Source organism: Crocodylus porosus, unplaced genomic scaffold (assembly GCF_001723895.1).
Source record: "Crocodylus porosus isolate Cpor-Errol unplaced genomic scaffold, CroPor_comp1, whole genome shotgun sequence".
NCBI lineage: Eukaryota > Metazoa > Chordata > Crocodylia > Crocodylidae > Crocodylus > Crocodylus porosus.
In genome coordinates this window covers 16,717,702-16,732,820 of record NW_017728920.1, presented here as the reverse complement: position 1 = coordinate 16,732,820, position 15,119 = coordinate 16,717,702, and the positions used below count along the sequence as shown (strand labels likewise).

Sequence of the window (15,119 nt, the reverse complement as noted above, 5' to 3'; positions counted from 1 at the left end):
TCTGTTCACCAGGGCCCCCCTTGGAGTCACCAGGAACAATGGCCACAAGCTGAGGGAGGATAGGTTTAGGTTAGATATGAGGAAGAACTACTTCACTGTAAGGGTGGCCAGAGCCTGGAATAGGCTTCCCAGAGAGGTGGTGCTCTCGCTTTCCCTGGAAATCTTCAAGAGGAGACTGGAGGCACCTGGCTGGGGTCTTATGACCCCTCCCACCCCCAGTGCTCCTTCCTGCCCATGGCAAGGGGTCGAACTCGATGATCTGTCTAGGTCCCTTCCAACTCTATGATTCTATAATTCTATGTGCTTAAACAAAGTATAAATATAAAAAGTAGGTAAGAACTTACAGTTGGATTCTGAAACCCTGATCTAGCAAAGCACCTAGTTAACTTGTGGCTAACATAAATACAAAGTAGGAAGAGATTAAGACCAAAAGTCTACCCACTATCATAGAATCATAGGGCTAGAATGAACCTAATCTTGTCCAGTCCTTTACCCTAACACAGAATCTGTATACCTAGACTATCGACAAATAGTTGTCTAACCTGCTTTTAAAAACTTGTTGTGAAAGAGATTTCACACCCTTCCTACATAGCCTTTTCCAGCCTCCATTGCCTAAATCATTTTGTTGTTAATTATACTGATTTGTTTCCTGCCCCATGTCTAATTGACATAAAAAATAAATGATCACTGCTCTTCTTTCAGCAACTTCATATATATCGAAAGACTATTACCACATTACCTTTAATCCTCCCTTCTACAAATTTTTCTCTTTCCTTATACGTCAGGTATTTCCAACATCTTCTCAATTCTTGTTGCTCTCGTCTGAACTCTCCATATATTTTCTCCAAACTGTCCCCATCTTTCTTGAAATGTGATGGCAGGACATAATACCCCAAGTGAGGTCATATCAGTGCTGAGTAAAGCAGAAAAATTACCTTTCTTGTCTTACATACAATGCTCCTGTTAATACATCCTAGAATAAATTTGACATCTTTGCAACAGCATCATATTACAGACTCTTATTGTAGTATTGTATGATCTACAATAACCCCTGATTCTTTTGAGCAGTTCTACAACCATATCAGTTATTCCATAGTTGATATTGTATATTTAATTTCTCTTTCTGAAAGGTCCTCGGCGCTTGCCCTTATTGAATTTAATTTTATTTCAGATAATTTCTCCACTTTACCAAGATCATCTTGAATTTGATCCTGTTAGCCAAAGTGCTTTCGAACCCTCCCAGTCTGGTCTTACAAATAACTCGTATAATTGTACTCTATTTGCATCAGTCAAGTCATTATGGAAAGAGTTGAGCAAAACCTGGCCAAGGACAGCCCTCTGTAGGATGTCACTTGTAATAAATTTCCAGATGGACAGCAGATGATTGATAAATACTTTTTATGTGTGTGGCTTTTTAATTGGCCTGATGGTGATTTCATTTGGGCCGTAGTTTACTGATGGGAATATTTGGGACAGTATCAAAAGTCTTACTGAAGTCAAGATTACTAAAAAGCCTTATTAAAGTCACATCTACTTCCTTTGTGTCCTGCATCATAGTTACCAGATCAAAGAAGTCAGTTAGATGGCTTTGCAGGATTTGTTCAGATAAATCTGTGTTAGCTATCAAGGTTCCCTCTAAGGTGCGTGCTTGTGTGGCTGTGCACAACTAAAAGTCTGGCCGCGCACAGCCTTTTCAAGGCCGTGCACTGGGAGAGGAGCTGAAGGTAAGCTCCTAGGTGAGGTGGGGGCAGGAGCCTGGTGCAGGCTCTACTGGCTCTGGGGAAGTGCTTCGCTCCCCTGCTTTGCCTCGGGGAGCAAGGAGGCACGTGGCACCAGGGCAGGGAGTGGAGCACTTCCCCAGAGCTTCTGGAGCCTGTGCCAGCCCCCCACCCCAGCCTCTATCCCTGCCTTGCCACACCTTGGGGAGTAGGTGACACTCCTTTGTTCCCTGCCCTGTGCTATGTGCCTCCTCACTCCCTGAGGAAATGCGGGGCAGCGGAGCAGTGTCCTGGAGCCAGCGAAGCCTCACTTGGGGCAGGAAGTGGCTGCTCTGTGAGGAGTAGCAAGGCAGGGATGGAGGCTGCTGCAAGGGGCTGGCAGCCCCCCAGATGTGGGGAAAGTGCTCCAGCCCCCGGCTCCAACATCTGGCGCCCAGCTTCTCGGCTCCAGCCTCTGACCCCTGGCCTCTCAACTCCAGCCTCTGGGCCCAGGCCCCAGCCCTCAGCCCCCTTCAGTAAGTGTCCCATGCCGGACTGAGGCAGCGCACTCATGGACGGTTACTCCTTAGAAGGAATGTTGTTGGTTATATTTCATCATATTATCTTTCAGATGTTTATATGTTGATTAATAATTTGTTCCAGAACCTTTTTGTCCTGCTACATTGCTTGCCCCAAAGATGTATGGGTTCTTAAAGTACCTGCCTTTTGGATGCTAATCCACCTCCTCATTGTAATAAGGCTGTATATTGCACATGGGTATTGCTCCTATTCATTTTCCCTTTTATTTTCCAGGCATTCAAGAAATTTTTCCTTGCCTTTTCCTGAATTTCAGAACTGGTATATAAATTCTTGGTATATAAGACAATACCTTTGTCCCCATCTCTTTCCTTCCTAATGAAGCTATTCTGTCCCAATAATCCACTCCTTTGACTTGTCCCACCAAGTCTCTCTGATGCCATTTTGTATTGGTAGTCCATCTGAAATGATCTTCTATCAGTTACCTTTGAAATCATGGATAATTTTGCATCCCAATATCAATGGCATTCTTCACATACTTAGCACTCCTCTTCAGTCATAGAATGCTGTTCTGAAACTTTTACCTACAGAATATTGTCCAAATATAGCTGTCAGATTAGGGAAAAACAGTCATCTTAAGTTTGGTTATCACTTTTTCTCAGTTACACACACTCAGAAGAGATATAAATTTTGCACAATGTTTCTACTTGACTGAAAAAGTATTCAAGGAGTTGAAGATCTAGCCCCATATCAGTGAATCTGAGGATAGGAGGGAATTTTGGCATTATGTTAGAATCTTCAAACCTTCCTTCTTTTAAGCCAGAATTGTTTTTTGTGAGTTTAAATGTTTTTTCTGCTAGTGTATGCTTTGAATTTTGTACTTAGTGAGTACTATATTACCCTGGAATTCACCAAGAAATCACAAATCTGTGCAGTAGTAGAGCACAAATTTGGTAAACTCTCCAGGTTCTTTTGCCTTAAGCTTTTTAGGGCTAGGGACAGACATTCAAAAAGCCTGAATTGATTCAATCTTTGGAGGTCAGTCTAGTCTGACTAGGCTGAATTAGTTTCTAACCCAGACAGACATCCCAGAAATGCAAAGACATTCCTGAAATGGTTCAGGCTAGAAGCCAGGGGGGCACTAGAGCAGCCCTCCCTTTACTTCCACGGGGCAGAGCTGAGGTGGGTGTGGCCAGGCCATGACAGGATGCTCTGATTATTCCTCCCTCTTTTGAGCTGCCCAGCAGGGAATGTTTATCACACCTAACTAAGTATTTATTAACTCATTAAGAAAACAAAGCCTCTCTCCATTAACTAATGAACCTTTTCTTAAATTGCTCTTCCAAAGAAGGACGTTAAATACCTGTTAATTACCTCCAAAATGCAGGTCTGCCTCTGTCCTCTCTCACAGCCCAGACTTCAGCCAGCACATGGTCTGCTAGCTAATGCTGAGGTGTCTGTGTAAGGCAGAGGGGAGTGGGGAATAATCCCTACTTAGCATGGAGAAGCCAGACAGATGCTTTGTGCCTGAAAGTCTGTGCCAAGCTCCAGCCAGGGAGCAAAGGAGAGGGGCCAGCCCTGCTGTGGAGCCGAGAGCCCTGCCCAGCCCAGAGAGCATGCCGAGATGCTGGGGTGTCTGGGTTATCTTAAGCCAGCAAGGGGTCTGGGTCAGACACTGCATGAACGATATCAGTTAAGTCTGATACTACATTCAACCAAGCTTATCTCAAACTGGTTTATGTGCACTGAACATCTGTTCTGTTGCAAGTTTAAACCAGTTTCTGATCACTTAATCCAGTTTATGTGTAATATCTGTCCCTAGCCCAGATGTAATGCTTCACACATGCCTTATTAAATTTCATTTTTCTGTTTCATGTTGCACTTTTTCATCCTTTTTCTTCCTTAGCACAATGAAAGTGAGTTCAACAATGTAATAAGAAACTCAGAAATTTGGATTGTAGATTTTTAAATGTACCATGTGTCAGGTTAAGCATAATGTACTCTTGTCTGTCTAGACCAGGGATCAACAACTTAGGGCCTGAAGACTGCATCCAGCCTGCAAAGAGATCCAGTCTGGCACAGGGAATCAGTGGCATGGAGCTACGCCATGCTGTGTTCCCTCTGTTGCATGGTGGTTTGTGCACTTGTCTTGCTGCAGAGGGACTGGGAATCAGCAGCAAGAATCAGTAAAGACAGCTGGCCACTCGGGGGAGCGGGGCAGAGATATCTAGGCCACAGCCACAACTGGGTTGCAGGCTCCAGCCTATACTGACTAAGGTTGCCAAACCCTGCTCTTGACTGTTAAAAGCTTGGTTCCAGGAGCAGTTTTATTAATGTCATATAAGGAAGTTACATCCTTTTAAGATTCCCAGCTATATCACTCCTTCTATGTAGTCATGGGAAAATTTAACAGCTGCGTAAAAGCACAATAGCTGATTTTCCAACATACATAATGAAGCAAGGTTTTTGCCATTTTGTCAAAGAATTTGCAACATGATTTTTGTTTTTTCTTTAAGGTATGTTGTGGTCTTTTTTGGCTCTACTTGCACTCATCCAATTTGCATTGGTACTAATGGAAGTTACTGAGACATTATTTAAAAGTAACTGTGCATTTAGAAATGTTTCCCCGCCCACTTCCCACACAATGTACAGCATATCTCCAAACAAGTGGTATATAAAACAAAAGCTAAAAAATGTTTAAATTTGCTCCCTGAATGTGTTGCTTTCATTATTTTTCTGATTGCTACATTTCCTTTGCTTATTGACATTTTCTGTTGCTTGCTTCTAATTATCTTATATTAATTTTTCCCTTTTGCTTTCTAAATTATTTTACAGCTATTCCTCTCCACTTCCCCAGTATGATTCAAGGTGATAACTATGTCCTTTCTGTGAATCCTCATTTTGTTTTCTTTATGTTAACTTTTTCCACAAACTGTGTAGATGTTTGTAGTACATCCACATCTATCCTCATCCCTTTCTGTAATTAAAGTAGAACGTTTGTTGTTTAGCTTTTAGATTTGTGTTTTAGAGATCATACTGTAGCTTCTATTATTAGCCAGGCATTAATTTACGTAAACATCAGCTACTAATCCTTTTGATAGAAACTGTGCATGAAGTATTGTTTGAAAATATCCACATTATGTTTTTAAAATGGGAAGTTGCTCCTTTGAAAATGAAATGAGTAAATAACAAATGTGTTGTTGGTAATAATGATATTTTCTTGTATTTGATAATGTTTTTAAAGATCAGTCTCTGTTTAAGAGGATGTCCAGAAAACTGACTGCCAAGAAGCAAAGGAAATTAGCCTGTGCTGAGCTCTGTGCTACTGTGGCTAGTTTTCTTTTGGTACCTAAGGTAGCTCACTTAAAGCTAGTTCAGGATTCCCTATACAGTACTACAGACTACAGATTGCAGTGTAGACACAAGACTTAAGGCTAAATTCTTAAAGATCATTAGGCATTTGACTCCATCAGTTAAAACTAAAATGGTTTGAAGTATTGACCTTTAAAAATACCTTTAAAATATGGCTACTGATATTTTAGTATTTGCTCATATTCTGTACTCTTTCTGGCTGCCTGGGATTGTCACTTATTCCCTGTTTAGGTGTAGCATATTAGTCCGGTGAATAACACCTTAACATTACTTTTTGTGTAGGACCATTTATATAAATTAGTTTTTTCATTATGTTGGTTACAAGCTGATTTAAAATACTCAGACACAAAGGACAGTTTCCCACCTGTAGTGCAGTGTAGAACAATGTTATCTGTAGAAGATGTGAAGCAATCAAGCCAAGGACTATCCTCACTAAAACTCATTGATAAAGATCCTTAGCCACGGAATAGTTTCTGCAGCTTTCTCTATGGAATATACACCAAGCATACCTCTCCATAGTTATAGATGAACAGGACACATTACCTATGTTCTACTTGCCTGTCTTTTTCTCATATATGTATATTTTGTCTGATTTGGCCCTATGTTCGTAGCTGGTCCATAACATGGAAACTTAGGAAAACACAGCAAAGCTGTAAGGAGTCCATACAGTACCCTTGTTTAATATTTTATTTTGCTTTGTAAATGTTAACATACCCCTTGAAACCTTTTCACAGCGAGTCAGCAACTGGCTTGCTGCCTGTCTGCTTTGAAGAGCCTACCATTGACATTTCCCTGGTAGGCTCAGTGAAATCCTATCTACCATAAAAAGCAGTTATAGGAAAGAAAAGTAGCATAAACATTATGAAAGATAAATAATGTTCTATAACCAAAGGAAGGAGAAAAGCAAATTTCAACATCTGTTAGCAAAAAGATACTCTCTTATTGACTTTAAATCATAAATTCAGCTAAGTTCATAGCCAATAAATTTCCTAGTCTATAGTCTAGAGTTCTAGTTTAGTTGTAATTTTTCTTCAATAGCATTAAATATGGGAGGTACAAAAAGAATAAAGACCAATTTAAAGACGAGATATAGAATCTTATTTATGTGATTGTAATAATCAAATACTAGAGAATCAAAAAATACAAATGTATTAACAGATACTAAAATTTATTTTTGTGCATTCAAGTATACAGATTTTGGTAAAAGAGTTCCTTACCTAAATACAGTAGAAGTATAAGATAAGTGGTTAATATTAAGGATTATTTTAATAGTTTAAAATTTTAATTATTATTCCTATATTCTAATAAATTATTATCCCAGTATTATAAGATTTTTGGAGGAATTTTTAATGACCTGCAGATCTAATATTTGGTCAAGTATTCTTCTGAGAACTGTGACCTCCCAGTGAACTTATGGAAAGATCTTCCATGAATTATTTGCCAAGGTGCTCCATAACTTGTTACTATTATTTATGATATTTTGCCAGTAATCAAAATAAAATATCAGTATGGTATGAATATTGTCACTTTTAGCTCCTGATGAACTGTGTGGGCTTTTCCAGGGTAATACAGAAGGTTCTACCTTTATGTGGACTAAATTTGTGACTCTTCTTCTTAGGAAAAAGGTAAACTATAAAACTGAATGGATTCTTCTGTTAAGCATCAGCAGGGCACGCAGGATGCAGGGGCAGCAATGACTTCAGTTTGCTGCCAAGATCTCAATTGCAGTTGCAATTGCAATTGCATGGATGCTGCTTTTTTCACCCCCTCCTCCACGTTGGCACCTGGGGCAGTTGCTCTGTTCACCTGGCCCTAGTTATGCCACTGTTAAGGATTAAGATACTTAAGTGTAGGAACTACTGGCAGTAGCATAGACAAGATGGGAGCTATGTAATGGAATTAACAGCTACTCCATTTTTTGCAGGTCATTCACCAGGAATAAATAAGAGATATTTGTGCAACTATTTTATTTCTAAGCCGTAAACCAAACACTTAAATCCATTTTGCTTATTCTATTTGAAAACAAAGAGGTAACCAAAAATCGCAATACGTTTATGTTGCATTATGTTTTAGCGCTTATGGTATGGAGACTTAGGATGGTATTTCAGAGTCAGTGAGTAAAAACACAAGTTCTATTCATTTCTAATGTAAAATCAGTAATCAAATCCTTTAGATAACATTGAATGCCCATTGGCTACTGTGAGATTAGCTTCTTTTTTTTTTTACTATTGTTTTATCATCTTTGTCAAGGGTACCTAGATTTTTAGGCAGATGTGTTTTTTGAATTTGCGGTAGACTATAATTTATTAAACTGTGTATTTAATTAGAGTTCCCTTTTAAATATAACATACAGTTTTAAAATGATGTTATTGCAAACTAGTTTTCTTTTAATTATTAAAAAAGATACAGAAACTGGGAAAAACTCTTTAGAAATCCAAGACACTGGGGGGAAAGGTCATAATATTCCTTCTAAGTTAATTTGTTTTCTCACAGCCATCCATATTGATATGATGTGGTAAAATAATTGATTTAAGTAGGGTTAAGTCTACAGGAAACGACATGTTTAATATTCTGATTCATGCATATTTACCAAAACCATGTAATAATTATGCTCATCATATGCGGCATTTATTCTGTAAGCTTGTTAAGCCTCCTTGAAAATGGATATATGATATCCTTTAGAAGGAATGAGATCCAGATATTAAAACATGAAGGTGTGTTTTCTTTATAGTATGGAAAACTGGTTCTTTTGTGAATGTAGAATTCATTATTTTACATTATAGAACATAGCATAACATTTTTAAGTTCACTAAAAGACACTAATAACTTAAATATGCTTACTCTTTAACCTTAAATATTCAGTAGTACATGGATTTTTCACAATCATTTTACTAGACCAATAGGATTTTTTTGTTTGTTTATTATTTAAAATTTAAGTATAAATTTAAGGAAGAAACCTGGTAAAAATTACCTTCAGAATTTAGCTGGAAGAGAGTGTGTTTTTTGCTTTAAGGATAGTGTTACTTGTTGCTTTCTTCATAATTGTTGATTTCACTTCACTTTCTACTGAGTTAAATGACGCTTTCTTGATTTTTTTTGACCATTTTAATGACAATCTCCTTTTCTCTACAGTTTTCTGGTTAGTTTTATGGTTGATGCACGTGGGGGTTCAATGAGGGGTAGTCGCCATCATGGAATGAGAATTATTATTCCACCGCGCAAATGTACAGCACCCACCCGCATCACCTGTCGATTGGTAAAGAGACATAAACTGGCCAGCCCACCACCAATGGTTGAAGGAGAAGGATTAGCCAGTAGACTAGTAGAAATGGGGCCTGCAGGTGCCCAGTTTTTAGGGTGAGTTATTCTATGAATTTCATTGTTGATATTCATGTTACATCTTTCATTTTCTTTACCTTGAGGATCTGAGTAGCTACTTATTGGATCTACTTAACTTGATCTTTTAAGGTAGGCCTCCAATTCTTACACTGCAGATGAGACTTGATCCTACTGTTCATAACCAGGAAACGTGCTCTTTGACTTGGATGAAATTTTGCTGTTGTGATGATGGAAGCATTAGGCCAAAAGTAAAAGGCCAAATTTTGCCCTTGGCTTATCATAAATAACACCCTTTGAAGTCAAATGTAGTCATGTCAGTGTGTGTGTGTGTGTGTATAAATATATCTCCAAGGACAGGATTTGGCCCTCAGGCTGAATAGAAGTCCTGACGAATATCACTCATAAGGAAGTTTGCTGAAATCATCCACCAGTTTCCAAATGTAGGGCTGTGTTTTCCACTTGACATGTGTATGACTCCTGCCTATTTTAATGGAAGATGCCCACCAATGTGATTTTAGAGCACTTAATATAGAGCATCATTTTCTACAAATGCTAGGATCTGACTTTTTTAAAGTTTAAATTAAGGGAAACAATCCACTATGATGTGGTATTTTTTTAATTATAAATTTTGTTCATTACCATTAAATGGCACCCTGGTAAAAACTGCTGATTCTGTCAGGAATGACAGCTTGTTCCTAATATCCCCTTCTTGTTTCTCTTCCTGCTGCATGGATGTTATTCAGTAAACTGCATCTTCCTACCAATCCTCCCCCTCTAAATGAGGGTGAGAGCTTGGTTAGCCGAATCCTGCAGCTTGGGCCTCAAGGAACAAAATTTATTGGGTAGGATATTTACAGAAAAGATACAGAATGTCTCCAAGTTTTTGTTTGTTTCCAAGTTTTGTCATTCCCATAATCTTTTTCAGTTTCCTTAAGCTTTCAGTTGATTTATGTCACTGAAAGAATATCATAGTGGCTTAACTTACTACAGCTCTGCTACTGTAACTATCTTGTGCTTCTAGGCATGTGAAATTCACTGCAAGCATTCTGTTTTCATAACTTCTGTGCTTTCGTAATTTTTTAAATTTCAAGTGTTTCAACTGCATCAATTACATTTTAATATAGAGTGACAGTCGTTTAATTTCAACTTTTGTGGTAGAGAAGGTATTTACAGGCTCTGACGTGATCAACTTCAGGAATAGCATTGTCGTATATAGTTTTACATAGTGTCCCTATGTGTAACAATGGGCTGGGCTGGAAAAATAAATCACTAAATAAATAATATTTAATAACTGTGGAGAAATCTTAACCATTTAAGCTGCAGTAGATATGAGTAAAATTAAATATCAAACATAAAATTTGGTGCATTTTGAAAAACATAAAATACTCAAAGAGGTTGCAATATTTATCCAGAAAGTGGCAGTAAATGTTCTCATCTTTTGAGTTTCCTGTGAAACTTTCTTATGAAATTTAGTTTCTTAAGTTTTTTTAAAATACTAGAGTTAGAGTTCTGTGTTCAATACCTGTTTAATACCTTCTCACTGACTACTATTAATCTTCATGTACAAAATTGTGTGGTTCCTAAATATTTACAGAGACAGTATCTGATACATTAACCTGCAAAGCTTGTATTAAAATGTTAGTTTTGGTAAGATTGTATTTTTTAACTTGAGATATGCACATGAAAATAACCAACTTAGGCAACAATGCTTTGAATTTTTTATATACTCCCACCATACATTGTGGGATATACCATCTGTATCACCAGTCAAAAGACTAAGATGAGAATAACAGAATTCTAGAATTTATACAGCTTCTAAAGAGATTTATTAAATATTCTCCCTTTTACTGTTTTTATGAAAATTAGCATTGTCTAATTCGAGTTGCCTTGGTTTTTAGTGTAAACAGGTTCATTTAAAAATATTTTGTGTATTAACAAGGGCTGCTTCTGTGACTTACATAATAAAATGACTGATTGATGGTTGCACAGTCCTTTATATTATTATTTTTCCCATCTTCTGATGTTACCTTTAACTGAGCTGCTGTATAGAGGTGACATTCTAATTTACAACCTCTGTAGGAAAATAATGATACTGTCTATTTAAATGTCTTAAAGCTGCATAATCCATAATTATTTACCTATTTAATGGTTTCGGTCAATTTGCTTTAGCACATTTTAGAATGCTTATCTTGTCTGTAAGATGTTCAGTAAAAATATTGTCTTGCTGAGTAGTGACACTTGAAAAGAACAGCAGTTTCTTTTGATTATTCAGTTATCATTTAATTACTTGCTTGAAGTCCTATGTATAAGATGTACTGTCAGGTCATTCAGTTGTATTGTTTTATTCTCCTACCCTTAAAAACAGCTTTAAAATAGCTACTACCAATGTATTTATGCTGTTGTTTAAACTGAAAGAAAACAATTTTGAGAGCATTTAACCATTTCCTAGCAGTTTTTATGACACAGCTGTTACAAACTTGCATTCATGTATGAGAACCAGAAACTGAAATTGGCTGGTAGCAAACCATCTAGTTTATTAGCCTGAATGTACAGAGAATGCAAAGGAACTGGTGAATAATTTACTGGATTTTTCAAATTTTAAGAAACAGTAATATTAGGATTTGGAAAAAATTTTTCCCCTTCATTTTTCTCTGTGAATATGTTAGAGCCAGCCCTACAGCATGTGTGTGTAACACACACACACACAAACACACACACACACACACACACACACACACACACACACACACACCCATGTGCCTCTCTGAATTTGACTGATTGTCCCTTTAAATGCTCCTGGCCAAATCCTTCCTTTGATTATGTCCGTGCCATTTAAAAGTCAATAGAGGTATGTGTGCTCTTTTGTCTCAGGATAAAGAAATATGGATGCTTATTCATCTTAATTTCAATCCACTTTCCATGTAAGCAGCTGTTTCAAAATTCTTGCTCAAGTGATCAGATTATTAAACTACATGTCAATGTATTTAAATTTAAATTGTAAAGGATTGTGCAGCTTTGGCCGTTTTGAAATCATTTTTACCATAAAGTTTCTTTTTATTATAAAATGCATATAGTTTTATTGAGGATTTAATCTGTATAAAACCAGCATTAGTGTAGAACTATATAATTAAAAGTAATATAAATTCCTTGTTTGTTTAGCCCTGTTATAGTGGAAATTCCACATTTTGGATCAATGCGAGGAAAGGAAAGAGAATTAATTGTCCTTCGAAGTGAAAATGGTGAAACATGGAAGGAGCACCAGTATGACAGCAAACATGAAGATTTAAATGAAATACTTAATGGCATGGATGAAGGTAAACACTATATCAAAGCTTTAACAATTTTTTTCTGCACAATTGTGACAAGGTAGAAAACAGGTTAATATAAAAATAGGATCTTTACTATTTGTCTTGTGGAAAGCACATGGGAAAAACATGCTGGAGTAAGGTAATTGCCAGGAGTAATTCTTCAGTGTTAGTGTTAACACCTTTAGGCATAGCAGTAAGCTTTATTTGGAAGTCATGCTGAGTTTACATGGTTATGCTGCCTAGTAACTTAAGGGGCAGTAACATATTGAAGTGCATATTTCAAAAGACCATTCTACATGCATCAAAGAATACTTTTATTGTTTAGAACCAAATTAAGGTAATCCAGACAAAAAGACACACAAATAGGAGCTGTATTTATCACATCTAGATTTTGAGCCCACAAGAGTCCTCTACTGGTAAGGGAACAACAGGGGTAAGGGAGGCTTCCAGAGCAGCTGGTGTGAAGTAATCCATTAAAGAGTCCCTCAGAACTTTTAATTTGGGGTGTCTGCTACTTCAAACAAATGTCACCAGTTTTGGTTGCATTCAAGTTACATTTTTCAGTTTATTCCTCAAAATCATGAGGACTAAAACTTATTTTTGAAAGGTATTTCAGATCTTTTATGTCATTGTATGATGCCTACTTTCATTGTCTTATAGCCATATAGCCAGGCTCACTGCAACAGGGATGCCAAAGGCTCTCAACAGATTTTCTGTTCTTCCAACTCAGTTTGGGATATGTTCATGTGGTAGTAGTTTTGGATACGCATTCAGGAACTGCCAGTGATGTTGGATCTCTAGCATAGGTCAAAACTGGTTAATATTTGGAAGTGAAACATCAGTCTTAATTTTTCAGAGGAGGAGGCATCTTAAAGCATTTTAATGTATTTTCGAAGACAGTGAGGTTTTCAACTATGAATTTCATATTACAAAATATTTTGACGTGTTTTTTGATGGTGTTCTATGGGCCTATTCTGTCACATCTGACCATGACTGAAATATCTCAGAATCTGGGTTCTGATTGTGTCATGGTGTTTTTTATAGAAAAATCACAGTCTGATTTGGGTACAGTTGTAATGAAAGAATGTTTACACCCATGAGTACCAGAGGGACTGTTTACACCCAAATGACCAGAATGTACAGTGCAGCAGCCAGAGTAACCTAGATGAAACCAGCTTTAATACAAGTAGAACCCAGATACTTCTCAGGGTTCTCCTCCTAGCTCTGCTGCAAATATGAGAGTTTGTGAACTAGCCAGGAAATGTATAGCCCCAGTAAATAACTGCACAGGATTGCAGAGGTGCTCCGTTCTTTTGCTACAACTTTTATTTCAAGGGGTGCCCTTCAAGGGGTGCCCAGTTGGAATGCAGATGTGTGCTGCAGCCAGGGGAGTTTAGGGGATGCCCTCGTTGTAGTAAAAACAGCAATGAACAGCAGAGTGGCAACCCATTGTGAACTAAGCAGGTTTCAAATCACCCGGACACAAATGATCAAGGTTCTGCTTGGCCATTTGCATTCTACAGTACAGCCATTTCTTAGAGTAGGTGAATCTAAGTAATAAATAAAATAAAGAGCAGGGAGAAAAGTAGGACAGTGTTGTGGTTGGTTTCCTGGTTGTTTTGAGGTATAGCACAGATTAGCATTTTGATTGATGATTGATTTTTTTTTTTTTTTTTTTTTGGACCTTAGAAATGGGGAATGGAAGAATGGCTTGTTCTATGAAAGAACATAGAGTGTAGAAGCATATGAAAATGAATAGCAGCAGCAAAAATCCATTTGTTAGGGAGAAGTTTTATTGAGAAGGTTTATTTTCAAATAAATGTAACAATAACTAAGAGGTACTTGGGAAAGAACACTTAAAATTAGTGTTGATGGGTTTGGAAACACAAAGTTCAATAGATTTCATAATAGGAAAGTAACTGAAGCAGATAATAATTAGTGCAGTCCAGTACTATACCACAAATGTATGAAATGAATTGGGATTGAATAAATACAGGTCCCAGTGTAAAATCTCTCCCTAGCTGAAAAATTATGTAATATATAATTATTCTTCATTTGGCAGAAGCTTGTTTGAATTGGGCTCCCCTATTACCTGTATTTAGTGGCCAATCTAGAGAAAATTCATTGATCAGCAACTTCCTTAGCATTTCTTACAATTGCCCAATTTCTATTAACTTAATTTGGCATTTTGGGTGCACAGCAGAGGCAGATCCAAAGGGGTTCAGTACCACAGTCACACCCCACTTTGGACCACAGCACAGGAGCTGCAGCCAGAGACTTTTTTTTTGAGTCCGTGGAATGGGTCAGAGTCTCCCTCCCCACCTTTTCTCCATGCTCAGTGTCACCTCCCCTCTCATTCCCTTCCTCCCCCCTGCTAAACTCTCTGGGCAGGCGGAGCTCCACAGCCACTCCTGCCCTGTTCCAGCTGAGCTGCACAGAGAGTTGGACTCAGTGGATGCGTCCAGAAGGAGTTTGAGACGCTGCAAGAGGCATGTGCAGGAACAAGAAAATGGGGGCAAAATTAGACCCCTGGATATCCAGGGGTCAAAAAAGCCCTCAGTGAAAAAAAGTGGGGCAGAGCATGGTCCAGGACCATGCCCTGAGGTGACCAGAGACTGGGTCCTCCACAGAGATGGCCCTATGGTTCACCCCTGCCCTGGTGCTGAAGCAGGCCTGCCTGCCCCCCAAAACCGCCAATCCCTGCCCCATCTAGCCCCACCCCGACCCCCCCTGAGGTCCCCCTGATCACTGACCCCCCCACCCCAACATCCCAGGATGACAGCCCCATCTGCCTCAGTCCAGGCCCCATTGGCCCCCACTTCCCTGTGCTGCCTGGGGTGGGCTCTGCCAGGAGGTCCCAGAGTCC

General features: G+C 38.4%; 1 protein-coding gene across 4 annotated transcripts in view; it reads left to right on the top strand.

Moving 5' to 3' along the window:
* Window positions 1–15,119, top strand: part of ANK3 (ankyrin 3) — a 380,097-nt gene that overhangs the window by 286,099 nt on the left and 78,879 nt on the right. For all 4 annotated transcript variants that reach the window (XM_019538622.1, XM_019538625.1, XM_019538623.1 and 1 more), the window contains exons 27-28: window positions 8,739–8,963; window positions 12,105–12,259. In XM_019538622.1, coding sequence (XP_019394167.1) covers window positions 8,739–8,963; window positions 12,105–12,259 — 380 coding nt within the window. The remainder of the gene's footprint in view (window positions 1–8,738; window positions 8,964–12,104; window positions 12,260–15,119) is intronic.